At 37.1% G+C, this 20,400-nt stretch overlaps 1 protein-coding gene across 3 annotated transcripts; it reads right to left on the minus strand.

Annotated features, from left to right (window-relative positions):
* Positions 1-41: 41 nt before the first annotated feature.
* Positions 42-20,374, minus strand: LOC136832502 (SET and MYND domain-containing protein 4-like). 3 transcript variants are annotated; one of them, XM_067093409.1, is made up of 6 exons: positions 20,251-20,374; positions 14,540-14,852; positions 13,456-14,131; positions 12,410-12,531; positions 7,997-8,118; positions 42-3,311 (listed from the first exon to the last, which is right to left on the minus strand). In XM_067093409.1, exons 2-6 carry the CDS (start codon positions 14,846-14,848, stop codon positions 2,207-2,209), a joined length of 2,334 nt encoding a protein of 777 aa, XP_066949510.1. In that variant the 5' UTR covers positions 14,849-14,852; positions 20,251-20,374; the 3' UTR covers positions 42-2,206. The 3 variants fall into 3 exon arrangements, with proteins under 3 accessions (XP_066949510.1, XP_066949511.1, XP_066949509.1); XM_067093410.1 differs by lacking the exon at positions 20,251-20,374 and adding an exon at positions 19,093-19,253; XM_067093408.1 differs by lacking the exon at positions 20,251-20,374 and adding an exon at positions 18,844-19,207.
* Positions 20,375-20,400: the final 26 nt, after the last annotated feature.

Consider the following 20,400-nt stretch of genomic DNA (forward strand, 5'->3'; position numbering starts at 1 on the left):
TGTTTACATGAGCTATGGTATATGGGAATTTATACATTTCATTAATCTTTGATTTTATTTATCATGTAACAAAACAATTGATTTCCTTAGAAGATAACATAGACATTGATCACAATATGGACAAGATTTACAAGATGTGCAAAGTTATCCTAAGGTGACCTTAAAGTTTGGTTGATGTTTAGTTCGTGCACACACTTAACAGAAATGAAACCATGTTCTTAAGTGGATCTTGAGATCCCAAAATCACTAAACCACCCCTTGCTAGTTTAAGCCTAAGAATGCACAAATATACATATAAATTTTCCCACCTCCCAGCCTCATATTCTCTCTGCTAAAGGTTAAGACCATGCGAGACATGCACTCTTTTGACAGTTACAAACTGATGGATGCACATGGGCAGTGTCTACAGCTGTCCTTTTTATTCAAAGAACTTTCATCTTGGAGCATGTTGAGACAGCAAAATGGACACTATAAATAATAGGTTTGTAAGAAAATTGTTAATTTAATTTTTTTTTCTATATACAACACCGCTGACTTTAAAATCTGAATGCATGGTATGAAGTTTTTATTACCATGCTTTAGGCAAGTTTTGCTGGTGAGAAACACCACTAACACCTTTATCTGGATAAACGAACAGAAAAATTAAAAATAATACTCTGTATTTGTGTAAAAACATGATTACACATCACTAAACCCAAAATACTTCAATGGGGGAGAGAGATGGAGGGGTGCTATAAGAACATACTGCATCACTAAGAGTATACAAACTGATAAAGTAGTACAAATTCACTGTAACTGAAAAGGACAAGTAGTTTTGTACTGTAAAAAGATAAGCAATACAATCAATTGAATATCACAGAACAATCATAGCAAATGCACAAGAATAATTATCACAACGTATACAAAATAGTCACAGTATACACCATTGAATAGACCACCTCTTCTTACTCATACTCACATATGTATAGAATCCCCACTTGGCTTGCCCAAGTCATGCACTGCTTAACAACACCCACTTTTAATCATTGATCCCAGACCTGATTTTGTTATCATGACATAGAAAAGTTTGTCTGATGAAAGACATCAGATTTTGATACAAAAGAATTGTAGGTGCAAAGAAATTCTCAGACTGGGATTACATCAACAATTTCCAGTATGGGTGACCTGAAATGATAATGCATATATAGTTTACTGAAAATTGTCAGATGCAAAGTTCAAGAGGAAAGTCATTTTGAAATATAAGGGATGTTTCATGGACTGAGGAAAAATTTGTGTCCCATCTGTACAGAGAAATTTGTGAAGGTATGCTACCTGTAATATTTACTGAAAGGAAACTACAGATTAAAGTCACTGAAAACAAACTCAGGATTCTGGTAAGCTGTTCTCACGAGCTCAATGAAAAAATCCACTGATAAGAAAAAGTCAGAGAGAGAGAGGCAGGACTAAATATCCAATACTAAATCTCACCATACAATTTTACAGCAACAAAGCACCTCTAGGTTTTGATGAAATAGATGAACACAGGGTGGCTTGGGAGACTGGACCACAATGGGAGTTCTATGGGAGAGGTCTTTTATTAAACAAGAGAGACTGATACTTCCTCTTGGGGGCTTATTTACTTAAACAAAGCAATGCATCACCCAGTTTTCTGGAAGTAAATTTTGTTCTCATAAGGGTCTTAGAGGCAAACTTTCATGCCATACCAGAGGTGTATTATGGTATCCACCTTTTATGATTGCCGAGCCTTAGAGTTGAGCACTAATTGGGAAATTTTTTTGAGGGATGATGTAGACTCATGCACAAGAGCCTCTTGCAAATCATGGGATGGTGTGATCACCTGAAAGTGGTCACCATGTGATTTCTGTAGAGGACCATCGGAACGGAAAATGTGAGAAATTTCCCTGGCTTCTGCCCTAAAGAGAATCTCAAAACTTGAACTGCAAAATGATGAGATCCAAGGAGAAAGGACTCCAAGCCCAAAAGGGATAGGAAAAGGAAGCCCCAAGCATATGAAGAGTGAGAAAAAATGCTAAAAACAAGAACATGAATATTTAAGAGAGTCTATACAGTGAACACTGCAAACCAAAATGTAAAGCTATGCAAGGCCTTGTTTTGTTTGATATAAACATATGCTGTAGGTATCTTGACTTTTATTTAAAAGTCACATACCTACTGCATATCAAATTGTGTACTTTGCATACGTCATCTAACGCCGATTTGGATTTACATACTTGTTCTTTCCCGCCTTCAAGCGAACAGTACGTTGTGCTTGCTGCTGCTGAGGCTGAGATTCACCTGAGGAAACAGACTCATTGGGATTATAAAAATTTCCTAGATGACCATAGGATTGTTTAATAGCTTCCTGAAGGTCAGAGTAATGCTTTACTGGGAGGACTACATGTTTGTCAATAAATTCCATGTGAGAAATGAAGGCTGGTAAACATGATTGTACATCACCCTCCCTAAGTTTGTGAATGCTATCCTTATACCGAATTAATTGTTCTTCCAGCTCTCTGAGTAATTTTGAATATTGCTGATGGTTGCTACACATGTTGCACTTAGAGCGACTTGTGTTGGAGTAACAGCAAGGTTGACCACAGTTAGGACATCTGAATATTAGTGTTTCTGTGGGGTTATGTGGGTACAAAGACCACATTGAGTCACATGCTTCACAGTCACATTTGAATTTATACTGATTCATTAAAACTTCTTGACGTTCGTTAACAGTATTTAGATAATAATAAAAGCCATAATTATCAAAGACTTCAGAGTTCTTTGGAATCGGTCTAATAGCATGCAACACACACACATCCCCAACGCTGTAACGTGCTGCATTTGAAGTGCAAGCATGGTTTGTGAGAGAGACAGTTGGGTACAGAGCTCCACCCAGTTCATTTGATTTTGCATCAACCACCCCATTTGGACCCAACTGAAATTCATCTATCTCATAAGCATTACAGGAACATCCTTGTAAATGCCTCAGAACCACACTTGCGGCAAATAGCATATCATCATTTGAACACTTCCCAGAAGTGAAGTACCCAGCCTTTATGAGGCACTTGGTCAAGTAGACAGCAGTGACTGCTCTCTTGAATAGGTCTCCAAAACTCCTCTTAAATGAATTACTAGTTAGGTGTAGAATAGTTAAGTAATCAGAAGGTAAATATGGCCCTTCCCATTTCATCCCCTCAGGTGAATTTTTACCGGAGTCCTTCTCTGCTGTACAGGCCTCGATAAGTTCATCTTGTACTATGGTGTCTATCTTCTCTCGCAATTTTTGTAGTTTTGACCATGTGAGTTTTGTAAGTACTCTGGAAACAGAAAAAATAAAAGCTTTAGTTGCAATAACTATTAATGTGAATATTATATAATAAAACAACTTTGTGAATTTTAATAAATATGAAACACCTGACAAAAAAGAAATAATGAAATATTCATCTTTCACAATCAACAACTGGAAAATACTCTATAAATTTCACAACAACTGGAAAATACTCTATAAATTTCATAAGTTAAAACCAGATCATTATCTAATATTAGCAGGTGTCTGCACTAGGTTAAAAAAAAAAAGTTTACATTTGTTGTTTGTATTTCTTTATCTCAACTGTATTTCTTTATCTCAAATAATTTCCTCTATTGCCTTAGTATAACTAAAATCGGCAAAAACAAAAGTGACAAAATTTCCTATGAACAAATTTTGCTCTTAACAGATATTTCTTTTCTTATGAAAGAGCTGTTTTCAGTTAGGTTTATCACTGCTATCATCATAGGAGCTGTGATTAATGCTGCTAGGATATCTCCCATGATAGTAGGGAAGTGGTTTGCTTCATTGCTGGATAGCAGGAACCAAATGATCTCCAGATCAGAATGTTAACCCAATCCAAGTCCCCACAAAACAAACTCCAACCACAGCAGTCAGAACAACTGCCCAGCCCTTGAGTGAACCCTAAGGAAAACTCTGTCAACAATAGGGTTCCACAATGGTGCTGTGGTTACTTCCTTAAGATCACTCTCAAAAAGAACCAAATGATCTCCGTACCAACACTGCTGAAGGGGGTATCTGGAAGGAGAAAAAACTTCCAGAATTAGCAGATTCTCTAAAGCAAGAGATGGATTCTTCCCCAGAGAAAAGCTGACAGCTAACAAACCAATTGCCCTGATGAGCACTCTCATGCCTTGGGGACATGCCTGCTCAGACCTAACAGTTCCAATCACTAAAACAAAATGATCTGCAGTTGCATAGCTGTCTAAAAAATTGTGATCCATCAATCAGTAGGCTTTCACATGATGACAATTTTAAACTACCTCGCAATTTCTTCAAATCATGGAATGAAAAACCCTGTAGATTTTTATGTTTAGTAAAAAATTAATTAATACTGCAAACATGTTCAAATACACTGACACACAAGTACTGGTGAACATACTACAACATTTCTCGTGTATGTCATACTGTAGTGAGCCATGGAATTTGTATGTGCATGGTACAGCACTGCACACACACACCACAAGAGGGTAGCGTATGTTAAGTATGACTGCTTGAGGAAAACTGATAAAGCACTGTCATGTATAAACAACTCCAGGGTGTAACAGAATTGTATACACACAACCACCCTGACACTTGTGAGTATAGTACTGTACTGCTGTGTAAAAATGAGCTTGATGCAAGCAAACCCCATCTATTCATGTAAAGTCTAACAACACTAAACAAGAGGGTATTGCCGACTAAATTGCAAATGCCCAGAGAAGAACGGGTGACAAGCTACCACCTGCCCAGTACGGCACTCGGCACACCTGGGAGAGCAAATCCATTCATGTTCCCATACATGGGACCACATTATACCATCAGTGCCAACCGGTACTGGTAATAAATACATGAGCAGATGAAAGCCTGAAAAACAAAATTCTGAGCCATAGTCAACCAATCTGTAGAGGGGCTGTCAAGGTGAAATCACTACTGGCACAAGAAGTGCCTAACCCAATACTTATATGTGCATGGTCCACAGACCAGGAACAAAGGAAGTGCAGGATCTTCCCAGTGTGTTTCTGAAGAAACATGGCTACAGATATCCCCCCTGCTTACACTAGCATAGTCTGAAGATCAAGCATGTGCGGAAAAAGTGGGTTTTGCTGACTCAACCAAGAGCGATTCTAGAAAAACTCACAAGGAAGAGCTAGCAGGTAGTGTGGGATCCACCAGTGTTTTTCTGAAGAGAGAGTACAGCTGACCCCATTGCCTGCATGAGCCAAGTCCTTGGAGAAACAAGAGGAAGAACAAGGAACTGTTCTCATGTCCAAGGAGAATTGGTTCAGGGTACCGAGCATCCTCAGCAAGGCCCATGCCAACCCAGTCAATAGCAGACTAGAAAGAGTGCTCACTGGAAGTCAAACAGAGGAAGTGCTCAATGACAGGGAGGAGGAAGAGGAAGGAAAGTACTTGTGCTTCCTCTCCTTATCCCTAGCCCACATCTTACTCTCCTCTGAGAAAGCAGCAGTAGTCGATTCCCTAGGGCATCTTCCACAGAAGTAAGCCTGCAAATGGAAGCTCAACCGGTTGAGCTCCTAGCAGTTGCAGCAAAAGCAAACATAGCAGTTGGCATATTCATAATAAGCGGTCCCCCATCCTGTATTAACCCCTGATCTCCCACTCAAGGTAGGTTTGTGCTTTGGGGACACACAGGGGGGTTTCTGGTGGTAAGGATGGAAGTGGTAGACTAACCCTTCAAGACTACCTCCTCTACCAAAATTTCCTAATAGCAGTAAATTCTCTTCTGCAACAGATGCTAAATTCTCTTCTTCAACAGAGTATTAAATAGAAGTTCATTAGACTCACTACTATCCCTCAAACATCCATATGACACTATTTCTTGCATAAAAAAAAACAAACATACAAGTTCAATTTAGCAGTCAGAAGGAGTACAGCAGGATGTCCTCGCTTGACAGTGGCCAAAGAAAAATTGCTCAGTGACACCATGTGTGTGAAGCGTATCCCTCCATTCATCACATGTAACCCCCATTAACCTCCTTGTTCCCACGTTCAGTCACCATCTCCAGCTCGCACTGAAGGATACTCCCATATAAAAGGGAATCCAAGTAAATTTCTTGAAATCAATTGCTCGAAAGCTAAATGCTCCAAGTCAATTGTTTGAAAAATTATTTTTTGAACTATCAATTGATCGAAAGATAAATTGCTCGAAAGCCGATATTCATTCTTTAAAGCTCGAAAGCGGATATTTACTCTTTAAACGATCACTAATAAATATTTACCTATTAAACATCACTGCTAAATACCATTACCTTAACCGTTAATGACTTTTTATTTTGTTTTCTATTACAGTACATTGTATATCATTAATTCTGGAAACCTCGAACCATCAAGATGGATATAAGTTTTATAGAGAGCAAAAAGGAAAGAAAAAATTGCTTGGATGGTTACCTATGTATATATTAAGGAGAAAGCAGTGAACAATAAGATATATTGGAAATGTGAAATGTCCGAAAAAAGAAAATGTTGTGCTCGTGTTATCACTATTGATAATAGTATCACGAAACAAAGTGGGAATCGCAACCGTGCAGGAGACGCTGGTGGAATTGAAGCTGCTAAAGCAATGGAAAAAGTGAAAGAACATGCGATGAATAGTCAAGATACACCACAATATATTGTATCATGTGTCTCAATAGAACTAATTGGTGCTGCAGCTGTGAAGATCCTTTCAGTAGAAAATATGAAAAGAACCATACGCAATAAATGCTCAATAAAAGATGTTGGGCATGCTTTGCGTATAGTTACCTCGATCCTGATATCCCTGAAGAGTTTACAAAAACCAGCAAAGGAGATTTATTCCTTATTTATCACTCTGGTCCTACAAACGGTCGTATATTAAATTTTGCAACTCAAAAGAATCTTGATATCTTAGAGTACTGGTATGCTGATGGAACATTTAAAACTGTGACCTCAATTTTTTCTCAATTGTATAGAATACATGGTGTGAAATCAGGTAATATTATACTCCTTGTATATGCACTGTTACCTAACAAAACTGACAAGAATTTTCAGTTGTCTAAATGTTGTGGATTTTTTCTTTTTATCAAAGCCTTTATAGAAAAATTCAAGGAAGTGGCCTGAAGGTCATGTGCGACACCAATGCCAAATTTGCTCTTAAAGCTCGTCTCTTATCTGCATTGGCATTTATACCAATACCCAATGTTGTGGCAACATTTGAATCTCCAATGAAAATGAGCTTTTTCCAGATGACCTTCAAGGAGTAGTGGATTACTTTGAAGATACCTGGACTGACCAGCTTTTAACACAACCAGTAGACATACTCCTATATTTAAACATGAAACGTGGAACTGTTTCGATTACGTCAAGAAGGAATGCCGAAAATAAACAATGCTATTGAGGGGTGGCACAACAGTTTCCAACATCAACTAAGTGCTTGTCATCCATTGATTTAGAAGTTTAAAGATGGCTTAAAACGAGAACAAAGTTTACACGAGTTGCAAATCGAACAATTTGTCGGAAGTGTGAGTACAGCTGAGAGCAGAAAAAATACTGTGACTGCACAAAACGATTACAAGATATGTACTGCATCAAAATATGATGAAATGGTAAGTGTAGAAGAATATTTAAGAAGTGTTGCACACAATATTTCATACTAAAACAGTAGCCAATATACAGTATTGTATTGGCAATCCTACATTTTAACTTGATTTTCTGACTTAAAACTTTTTAGAAATTGTAAAGACTAATAAAATTATGAATTTTAACTATCTGTATTATTTATTGAACCAAATAATTTTTATTTACTTATAAAATTATTGTTTTTTTAGGTAATGAACCTTGTTCATCTTGGGTATTCTTTTCTGAAGGACCGCTTTTTGAGCAATCAACTTCGAGCAATTGATTTCAAGAAATTTACTGCATACAGTATCTATAAAAGACAATGGTTTGTATTTCAGAAGCAGCAAATACAATTAAGAGACAATGGAATACTACCTGTATGCCAGCAGAGCTATCTTGCCAATTCCAGGGTCAATTAGGTGGTTCAAAACTTTGCATTCTTTAGAATGAAGCCCCTCCCACGACGCTGCACGACATTCTTCAGAGCAGTAACAAACCTGGAGGGAATATGAAATTAAATCTTATTCTATCACTGACAAATTGAACATCAAGATACACTTTAACATCTTTGTACAAATGAAATCTGAATACAGGAGTTCAATTACAATATGCATAAAAAAGTAAAATATTAAGAAAGATAATCCATACCAGTAGTACCTCTATAGATTTGTTAAAATTATTTAAACATATGATTATCAGTTTTGTCTTTACACTAATTTTTCAATGTACCACCAGGAAGCAGCTAATGCTGGGTTGGTCATGGCATTCCAGAATAAAAACAAACCCGCCCAAGATGGTGAGAGACTAGTTAGTTGGATATTAAAATGCATAAACAAAAGATGTGTGTTTTTATTACTCCAACTCACAAAACTACATAAGGTAGAAAGAATGAATTAGAAGTTGAATTAACAAAGAATAGCACACTAACACACAACTGCTTTAAGAGGACTTAAGTATGGTAAGGTATCAAATTTAATTTTGTTACAAAAGTATCCCAACCATTTCTGTTTCTATCCAACCTCTTAACTCTACATGTTTCACTCCAATTTCCAAAATTCACTTGCATACAAAATCCTTTGGGCAAGCCATATAATGATGGCCCTCCCTTGGAAACTTTTGTCAAACTTTCCCCGAGGTAACATGTCACTGGTCAGAACTGGTGACATGGAAAAGCATCTCAAACTTTCCTCAAATGAATCCAGTCTATTGCATTTTATCAATTCCTACTTTTAAGCACCAGTTGATATCAAGAGTTGATATCAAGCAATGAAGAACAATTTATGATTGAGGTAGATGTGGGTCATATATGTTTGATATTCAATTTCAGACTACAGTACTTGGACAATTTACTGAACACATTAAGAGTCTTCCTTTGCAAATGCTGAAGTTAGAGACACTAGTTATGAGGGCCTCATAAGTCCCAGTGCTTGGTCTTAGGCCTAAATTTGATATTCCATTGATACATTTCTCATACAAACCCATCACTCATATATACACAATTACAGTATATGGAACCATTCATATCCTGAACATTTCCCAGTTCCAAGTCTATTGTCTAACAGACAGAAATAGCTTTTTCCCAATTGAACCCCATTAATTTCTTTGCTAATAATGCCTCTGCTTGGGTTGTTTCTGCTGGGAATATTCTATATTCTGTAACTAAACTCAGCATTGGTTGACAAGTCACTTTTGCTGCGTTGTCTCTGTTTTTGGATAGTGTGTGGAGACGAGGTTTGTGATCTGTCAAGATGGTGAAAGGCGTGTCCCTGATTATGTGTCAGAAGTATGTAGTTGCCAGAAGTACAGCAAGGAGCTCTGTCAAATGTGCTGCATTGCTTTCGGGCTGTCAGTTTCTGACACTGCTTGCGTCCGTGGTAAAATAAGCATGGTTCAGATGTTAGGAAAATCATCACTGTAGCATCAGCCAGTGCTTTCTTAGTTGCTTTCACATCAGACTCTTTTCAGTTCCTCAATTTGTATTTTGAGGATATGCCTAGTTTTTTTTTTTCTGGGAGCATTTTATTCATGGAATTTCCTCAGGACAATTCCCAAGATCTTGGTTGGATCAGGGATGGCACATATTGCCATTGGGGCTCCAAATTAATTACATATTTGCAGTCATTAATGATCTCCAATATTCTGTATTAATACTAAGTCACCTGAATTCCTTGCCAACAAAATTTAACAACTCACGTTGCAGAGTGATAATTTTGGCATTTTTCACCAAGGTGAATTAATGGGACAAGTGAATATGTTGCACTTAATAATTTAAGGGCTTGAGTCATCTTCAAAATTCTGTTGTTCAGGGTTTTGAAGGTGGCCCACGTAAACGAACATTATTTGGAAGCCTGGACAGTGGTAAGTGCATGTAATCCATGCACTGGTCAAGTTCATTTATGCAAGTTTATGTTCTGTTATGTAGTAATTACCAACCTTTTTCTACAAATTAAAACTTAATACTAAAATAACTTTTTACATAGTACCCGGACATTTTCAGATAGCAGCCATTTTTCAATTCAATTTCCTCAGCTTCATAGTGGTTGCCGCATGTACGAAGTGTTTCCGGAGACCGTAAGTGACGTGTTTTACATTACGGCATGATGTAATCCATCTGGAAGTAATCCCAGATAGGTAAGGGCTTGGCATCCTGGGTTGGGTTGAGTTGGATTAAGTTAGGTTAGGTTAAGGATGGTAAGGTTAGGATGCATAACTGAAATTGGCCTCGTGACATCTTTGGCCTCCACAGTACAGCCTAACATAGGCAGAACTATAATATACGTCCGCATGGCTAATTACCGTGGAAACTGAGTTTTTCTTTAGTGCTTTGGTATTCACAAATTTACAATTATTTTTTGGCGGTCGACTGTAATTAACCTCAGAACTGATATGTTTCCTTCACCGGGGGCAGGGGGGGGTCCGGGAGACAGAGCCCCCTGGTTATGTAACACAGCCTCTGGGACCCTTTGGGAAACTGGGGGGGGGAGGTTTGTGTTGGGTAAAACAGGGAGAGAGAGCGGATTGTTATTTTTACGTTGGTCGCCCTGCAATGGTTCTGAGCATAAACAAGGCGTATGTGAGCCGTATGTTCAAGAAGGGAAACCTATTATAAAAGGAACTATCCTAACCTAACCTACCGTAACTTAACCTAACCTATAAGACATGATCATAAGCTAACACTAACCCTGTACAATCTTAAAATTAAATCTAGCCTATAAGGTTCATGTATTTAGGCCTAGCAAGAAATACCAATAGAGGGTTTCCATCATCACTCAGTACGTAGTTATTTTAGTTACAAAATTTGGTAGAACTAAGTACAGTGACTAAATCACACAGACTTACTTTAGCTCTCTGGAAGGCATAAATCAGCGGCTGCCTTCAAGAAGGCGTGGAACCTAGAATTTTCGTCCTTGAAATGTAATTTGAAGCAGTTTACGGCCATATTACCTACAAAATTATAAGATCTACGATGTCTTGGGGGTACCGTCCTTCAGGTTCATGCCACCTAGCTACCAGTGAGTCTGTAAGGGCACCCAGTCCGGGCCCTACAAAGTTCAATGAATGACTGACTTTTATTTGATTATACCCCTCATTTGCTGGACAATCACAGGCCCCCAACAGTCTGAAATAATTGTAGTGCCGGGTTCTACGTAATCTTTTATCAGACTTAGCAATGTCTCGGCATTTCTGCGTTTTATCGGCACATGGAAATGCTCTTGGGTCTCTCTACAAATCCCTCCAATTACCCCCTGACCTTCTCTTACTCCATCCATGTTATATTTTCTTTTGCCAAATTTGGCCTCAACTATTTCCACTGTCGTCGAAGGACCCCCAATTTTATTTTCCCGTCTCATACACCAATGAAGTACAACTTCCCTCGCAAGAGTCGGGCAGTCCACATTCGGGGCATGAACACTCTCTTCTTAACAGGTCGTGATCTTGACACAGTTTAATTAATCTGCTATAATTAACGTAGTAATAATGCACACAGAAATTACGATTATTTGCAGAACAGTTCTCACAAGTAGCGGACAAAATATCCGACAAATTGTCAGAAGATACGGAACTTGGGGAGCGAGACGTGGCTGGTATGGGAACTGCCATATTTCTGGTCTGGGTCTCTGACACTAAGCTGAGGCAGTCTTCTGAGACTGGCAGACTGACAATGCTGCCATCGAAAATTTTCTGTGCCCGCTAGACTGAGCCCTCAAAAAAGCTAAATTTGAAATTCAACCCGCTAGATTTACTGATGTACTATATATATATATACACATATTATATATATACATATGTATTCAGTGTATATATATATATATATATATATATATATATATATATTATATATATATATATAATCCCCTTATTAAGTCATCACGGACCAACAAAGCCTACTTATGGATCTGATGGCTTTGTACTACTTCGACGATGGTGGTGAAACGTTGTAACAAGGGTGGGATCTTCCACATCACACGTGCCCAAAGATGGTATGTGCTACACAACAAAATCATTAGTGTCTGAGTAACAAAACCATGAGCAACATTATATTAGAAAATGTTAACCACTGTATTGAAGGGTTACGAAGATGCTTGCAAAATTAAATCCCTGTTATAGAAAAAAGGTCCACAATTCTACCAGATACAGTTTACGTTCATGCGGACATATAAAGTGAAATATGAACAAAATAACCAAAATACAATTATGTAGACCTTTTTCCTTTTAGACAGAGCCCAGGAAATTTTTAGTTTCAATATTAAGAGGAAAAAAACTCAACATCCATCAGTGAATTCTGACCTTAGCACAAGAGTTGCATGGGATGGGCACAGGAGATCTCACATAGCAGTGGTAGCAATGTGATGCCAAAAAATCAGGATTCATCATGGTGCAGAAAGGCTCCTCCACGATCAATATATCTCCTGTTAACAGAGTAAACAATCACTGAGAAGTCAAGAACAGAGCAATTGAAACTGAATTCGTTCAGCAAACTGTTACTTGTAGAGAGCAAACTAATTAGACTCGTAAATTTAGTCAATACTGTTAACAATCAGTGATGATGAATTCTGAATTATATGCATAAAATAAATGATTGAGGCAGAAAGAAAAAGAGTCTTAACTCAAAACGAATTGATCAGCATTGTATTTTGAAGACTTTTATACATGCAAAACAAAGCAACAAATTCCTTTTGAAAGGTTCACTAAATTTCAAACATTACTCCTGTGACAATAAAATTTTTAATAATATGTATTCCGAACTATTAAATGCTGCACATATCTACTTGTAGTAATAAAATTCACGAAGAAATTTTAAGCATCTATATGGATTTTATGACCCTAGATATGAAAATTTTCAACGTTCGTGGCATTCAAACATGAACGCCATCTTATAGTGATTAAGCAACAATTCCGAGTACTTTCTTCTCTATACTAATTCTTGTGGAGAAATAGGAAAACTGTCAGGGTCGATGAGCATCTCTTCACAAGCAACATCAAACTTGCCCAGAAAAGAGAAGTCGGTTTAACGATTCACAAAGCACAAACGAAGGAATACACCGTCAAGAATCCACAAAGCAGCTGGAGTGTGATGATAAACAATCAATGAGCTATTTACGCTTATTCAGTAGTAAAAGCGTCACACCAAAGGAGTAACCTTGATGTGAGAATTGTGAAAGAAATGTTGATTATTCCGAATGGCACCAGAAGCACTTAAATAGCTATGATAGGAAGATATTTGGATGAGTTCATTCACGATAAAAAGTGGAAAAGAGGAGATCCCGTTTCACATATGACAAAGGACAAACGAGAGAGTATAGAAGTGAGAAGACTGTTTTTCTTCAACTCACCTGGCCTTATGTCCCTCTTGGCAATGACACAACGTCCTCTGTCCTTAGTAACGGTAAATTCTAAAGCTGACGAAGCGCGAGGGAACAATTTATGCACACCGTATGAAAGTTGAGGTGGTTTGACTTTGCCCTTCTGCTTCGTATTTTTACCAGAGCCCTTCTTTCCCTTTCTGGCCTTGATACTTTTGAATACCGTCATGATCCTGACAGTCACCGTGGCCTTGACCTCGTTGACCGTGTTGCTCTTTCGCAGATTTTCCAAGGCTCTCAGGAAATGGTGTTCAGCCTTTGCGTCGTCCTTTTGCTGCGCATTCGCATGACCCAGTATTTCATGAGAATTCCACAAGTTTTCCTCAGGACAACCGAAGGACAAACTCTTTTCAGCATCAACCGCTGCATTACTGAACTGCTCGAGCAGTAGGAAAGCCCAGCCCCTTTTCATGTACCTTACAGAGAGGGCCGCTACATCTTCGGGAGGAGTCTTTTGAATGCATTTCTTAATGACATCCAAAGCCTTGGACGCTGAGGCTTCGTTGGGAATCAACAAGTCGTACACTTTTTCGTAATTGTTTGCTTCATCGCTATTTTTCTTGGCATAGTCCTCCTGTATGACGAGGTTCTCCAGTTCTGTTAACTGGGAGACATACGTCACTCTGTCCAGATCAGTCCTGCATTCCTGAAATAGAGTATGACTGTTACATATTTGGGAGCATTCCTGAAATAGAGTATGACTGTTACATATTTGGGAGCATTCCTGAAATAGAGTATGACTGTTACATATTTGGGAGAAAAAGAAGACTCTTGGTTATTTTCATAAAGGTTTTGCTTTAACTGACACAACCTATTAGTAAATAATCAGTTAATGAACATTTCCTAGAAGTGTATATTTAAAAACCTGTCTAAATAAGAAGCTTTGTATCAGTGCTTATGCAGATTTTACCAATAAAGTTATAAATACACTAACCATACACATGTTATTTCTAAACGCTCATACACTATTTCTGCTTACGATTTTTAATGTCCAAACAGTTCGAATTATTTTTCTAGTCAAAACAGCATGATCAAGAGTGAAATACCTGTGTACCTGAAAGTCCTGCATTATAATTTCAAGAGTTCCAGATGCCCGGATTTGCTGACAAATCACGTCATAGAGTTCTTTCAGACTTGAAGGTTGACCATGCTCTACTTGCTCTGGTTCCTCTGGATCAGGGACACAAATTGTTGGCAATTCTTCTTCTTCCTCCTCTGGCTCTGGAGAGAGAAGCGTTGGTGGTTCATCTTGCTTATTGTTTTCTGCTAATGCGGCTTTTTCTTTTTCCGCTCTCTCCTTCTCTTCCTCTCTCTTCAATCCCTCTTGAATTCTCTTTAGAAATTCTTCATAAGCAGCTGCCATTGTACTGTGGAAGGGAAGATAATAAAAGGAAACCTACTGAGTTTATTACATCAAATATTTCTCGGGTTTATACTCTTACAAGGGTTTTCAAAACTTGGTTTTCTAAGTTTTCTTCTTCATTGAAAAATGGTTTACTTCGCTATGAATGGTAACACCCATAAATATTGGGTTTCATCCAATAGTTTTTTTTCATTTTAGCTCGGCACCAGTATCGATTGCTTAAATTAAATTTCAAATAGAAAAGTAAAGAATTTTTTAGCGACTCTAAAGCCAAAGAATGCTAATGATAACATGGGGTACAATGGACCTTCAAATGAGATTTATTTCGTATCTTGTACACATAATTTACGGGGATTTATTGGTTGGATAAGACATGATTACAAATCAGTATAATACAATGAAAAATTAAAACTTTGAATACCTAACGGTAATAAAGTTACAAATGTATTAAATAATGGAAATACATCATGAAAATAGTCGAAATACGAGTTACCGTTCAATGTTTTCCGATACTAACGTATAAAGTCCGTTTTCTATGAAAAAATCTTTTGGGAAACTAAGATACCTCTGGGTTAAATCTCTGCTGGACATTTTGAAGCTTGAGAAAAACAATATTAACTTATATTATGCTTATAACATTTCTAAAAATTGATAAAAAAGGCACTATTCAAGTGTGGATGGTGATAAGACTAACTTGAAACGTGTGGGGTAAAGGCAAGATAACTTTGGGGCTAGTGTCTCGAACAAACAGGCAAGCATTTATTATTAGAAATATGCCACATGGTCGTATTAAACCTGTGTGAGGTTCTGGGCAGACCGCAGTATTTTACGGGCCCTCCCAACCAGGTAAAGTATTTAAGTAAATTACAAGGCATGCTCTGTTCCAATTTACGTCAAAGCTTAAATTGGAAAATATGGTAGGCCTATTGTAACCATCCCAAAAATTCACTTTCTTTTATTCAATTTCTATCGAAACTAAAATAACAGATTATGTACAAGGGTCAGGTATTATCATTAATTTTAGTATGCAAAACAGTCATGTGTGTCTATTCTTCAACTGAAAGATTATTTTAGCTTTCATTTACTATCTGAAAGAAATATTCTTCAGCTGAATGATAATTTTAGCTTTCATTTACTATCTAAAAGAAATAAAGATTGTGACATTTTCACACTTCCTGATTCTTTCTTTCTTCTGTTACTTCTTTTAGACAACATACTATAAGTAACTGTCATATATTAAAGGTGATAGCCTACCCCAACAGTTCCCTATGTAACTGTCTCTTATGTTGCATATCCCCTTCTCAGGTTTTTTTTTTTTATCTATCCAGTATTTTTAACACTCCCAAAACAATAATTTAACAAAAGTTAAACGCAGATGGAAAAAGCAATGCAAGAGCATCCCCATTCGTTTTGACATCTAATAAACGGCTCATTGTCAATCCCAAACTTAATCAGTTTCATTTTACCAAAAGTAATATAGCCGGTGGAGGCAGTAGACAAGCATTTAAGGATACTGTCTCACTGCTATCGAACCCATGGACGTACGATGTGTTTCCGATGGACTATATACCTAATGGTGACGTAACTTAAGCCACATTATCACGAATAGCCTGTCGAATGATGTGGGTAGTACCATCATTTCCTCTTTGTACTAATATTGCAAATTTTCTGGTTTTAGTTTTCTGATCTTTTTTGTTTCAGAACATCTCCGAGCTTTTTCACTAAAATTGCTTTATATTAATAAAGCACTGTTATACACAAAGATAGTTAGTTCTTACAAGTATGAGCTAAAATGAAAAATAGAAAAACTCTTTGGCAGTTTTCAACAGGGTGAAACTGAGGTAAAAAAAAAAAATTAATATCGGGAAACGCATGAAAAATAAAGCCCCTAAAAATTGCAATGTTGATCCAAATACTCCCGAAGTCATGTTGTACCAAAACACGATAAATTTAAGAGCCTAGAGCAACATTCCTACCAAGACAGGGAGAATAAGGAAGGTCAACAATCTTCAGAACATTTTTTACCAATATCGAACTTTACCATTTCTGTTAAAAAGTATTGGAACTGTGGTACGACAGCCGCTTGTTAAACATCCAGAAAGGTCCAATATCTATCTTACCAGGAAATCACTCCAGTAAAACAATATTATGCTACGTGATAAATGAACCCATAAATTTTATGCATAATCGTAAGTTGCAGGGATAAAATTACTAATATTTAAGCGCAGTATTCAACACCGTGGTACATGAGCGGATGATTAGAGACTCGAAACGGATAGACGGCGATGTTCACTGAAATCTGCCTCAAAAAATTCTGTCAAAAGGAGTATCACAAGGCAGCGTAGTAGGGCTGTCATTGTTTAGCATATGCATTATCACATTATCCTTGATTATGGATAAAACAAAGTAAAAATTAAGTTTTCGGCAGACGATACATAGTTTTATCTAGTTATGGACAATACTGATGATATTATGAACAGAATACTGATGGATGTCAATAACTGGATGAACAGAAAGTTGAGTAAATGAAGACAAAACAATATATATAAGTATGGTAAGAAATTAAACATAAAAAGCCTTATATTTATTAATATAAAAAGAAAAGCTGCGAATAGTAAAAAAAAAAAACTAAAAATCCTAATTTACGAAAATCTAAATATCAGCGAGAAAATATTTGATATAATGCAGAACAGGTGGATATTAACTAAGAAGTGCATCCTTAAACAAGAAATACCCAGATATGGACGAGTTAAAAATGCCTGGGCATAACTAAGTGATCACTTGACTAATAATGTTACGACGTCTACAATGGTACCCGCAAGATATTTACTGAAGCAACAAGCAAATCAAAAGAATAGTGAATAAATCCCCGATGGATTTATTCACATATGCAGAACAGATGTTAATAGCGGGACTAAGATTATAAAAGTGTTGGAAAAAATAAAAGACAGTTCAATAAGTCACCACTAGGACAGAAAATATGAGGAAACCTATATGCTTCAAAAGAAACCTTTGGACTTATTAAAAAAATTGTTATCCCTCAGGTTTATATAAATACCCAAAAAAAAAAAAAAAAATTGTTAAAGAAAATAACAGACAATGGGGGGTTTGTTGGACGAACGAATAGAGGGCTTCCTAGTACAGAAGATAAGTGATGATAACGATAGTCACTTGGCCGGTAACAATAGCTCTCTATAATCATAAACCATGTCACCTAACCATATCATATCTCTGGAATTTTTTCTCATCCGTGATGGTACCATATATTGTTACTGTATACAAAGCGCGTAACAATTTAACCATTCTGACCCGTATATCATTTTTCTCTCTTGCATTCCAAGAGTGTGCATCGTTATTTTTTATTTACCAAAATAACCTTATGGATACAGACTGCTAGAGTATAAAGATAAACCTTTATGGAAACCTTCATATGTACAGTTTAATTCAAAATTACAAATGGTTAATTTATCAATGAATTACATGATAGGCAAACGATGCGAATCAGAACGATTAATGAGAACAGTACCACCACAGAGCATAACAGGGTAATGCATACCAGGAACGACGGTAATTCTAAATCGAAACAAAACAAGAGCCATCAAATATTGGAGCTCATTTGATTTCACTATATTCACTTGCCATATTGAAACATTTACCTTTTATTTAAAAAAATTACGACTTAAACTTGACACCTTTGAGACAGGTCAACCACTGCACTAAGGAATATTACCTTGACACGACCATCTTTGTGTATAACCATTTCACCTCAACCTTTTAGGTGTCACGTGAAGTTTGTGACATCCTGTATTCCAATTTGATGAAATGAACATTCTGGTGACTTACCGTCGCAAAAGCAGTTAACAAAACCAAACGTCACAAGAATGGAACTTGTCATTTGTTAAGTCTGATATTACAATATGGTGGGGGGTTTAACCGGCAAGGGTTTGGCCTATCACTTCCGGTATTTAAATAAAACAAAGCACATTTCACTTTACCTCAGAATAAAGTATTCTCAACCCTTTTCTTCTTCACACTGAAAACACAGGGTGTCCTCCTTTATCCAGCAGATAAATCCAAGTTGCAATTAACTCGGCCATTCATAAGCAAAAATATGACGGCATGGCACGGCAGAAACGCAAGGTATATTCGTAGCTGCAATCGTTCACTTAATCCACAAATTTTTACGTAATTCACACCGTCACTTCAGTCATTCGAACAAAATGCAGAAAAACGACAGAACTAACTTGGAGAAAAGGAGAGATAGGAGCAGACACACGCCTCCCTCCCTCGATACTGCCTCTATTTTAGGAGACCGAAGCGGGTACCTCACTTGACGTTCGGTTGCGGAGTTGTGAAGGTAGTCCGATAGCTGCCAAAACCCCCGAGTCTCTTCTTCTTCTTCTTCTTTTGTTTAAGGAAGAGGTTTTTCCACATTCTGTGCTTGTGCATATCCACAAATAAATGTAATCGGCTATTAAGTCCAATGTCTAATTTGATGTAAAATACAACGTACCAAACAGATAACGTGCAATTTAAAGGTTTTCTTGATCATTAGACTGATGTCTTCCTGATTCTTCACTTCCGGAATAAACGTACATTATAACATGATTGCAATTCACAGCGAGAGTGAACGTTATAGAATGGGTATAATTAAACAAGATAAAGCCTATGGATCACACAAACTTTAAATTCACAGAAGAGAATCTTAGTAACAGACCCACAAGTTAACTCTTCCTTTTGGATGCTGAGTAGAAGCGATACTCCAAATACGTTTACCAATCTTTTGGAACAAGACCTACATGGGATGAAAAAATAAACTCTCTTAATAAACCTATCGCCCTTCACTCTTCCCAAATATAAATCAATAAACAATTTCCTAAATGAATGCAACTCATATATTTTCCGCTATTGTACTGATCAATCGTTGCCTCAACTTCCTGGCTTGAATAGCATCACTTTCCTCTTGCTAACATTCACCTTCAAGTTTCTCTGCTTGTCAGCACTTTCACTTTTCACCAGGTCCCCTTTACTATCATCAGCTAAGGCCGTGATGTCTGCAAGCATCAAACAACTGATTTTCTTATCAAACAAACATCATGTAACTACATACACTTGCTAGATGTCTCTCAGCACAGAATTCCTTGTAAATAACGGTTCCATTCTGTGATTTTAATTTCATGCTTGAAAGCGTCTCCTTTCTGGAACTTTTTTTTTATTATTATTATTAGTAGTAGTAGTAGTAAGTGAAAAACTGAAAAATTTAAAGTATACCTGAAAGATGGTTACAGAAAACTTATAAACGGGTGTTTAAAACCGTAAATATTTACTTCCAATACCTTATATCACTCTCAAATAAAAATTCACACGTTATATATTTCAAACTTTTACAACTGATGAAATACCTTGTAACTGTCTGATTTGGGTAAGTCCATCCTTATTGCTTGTTCATTTTCATGTGATCTGTGGGTCTGCTGAGAGCTGTAGTCTGCTGGTGAGCTCGAAAGCCTCGAATATGCAGAGAGGGCATTAGAAGGTAAAGAAGCTGTCCCCTC

Source organism: Macrobrachium rosenbergii, chromosome 50 (genome assembly GCF_040412425.1).
Source record: "Macrobrachium rosenbergii isolate ZJJX-2024 chromosome 50, ASM4041242v1, whole genome shotgun sequence".
In the NCBI taxonomy this organism is placed as follows: domain Eukaryota; kingdom Metazoa; phylum Arthropoda; class Malacostraca; order Decapoda; family Palaemonidae; genus Macrobrachium; species Macrobrachium rosenbergii.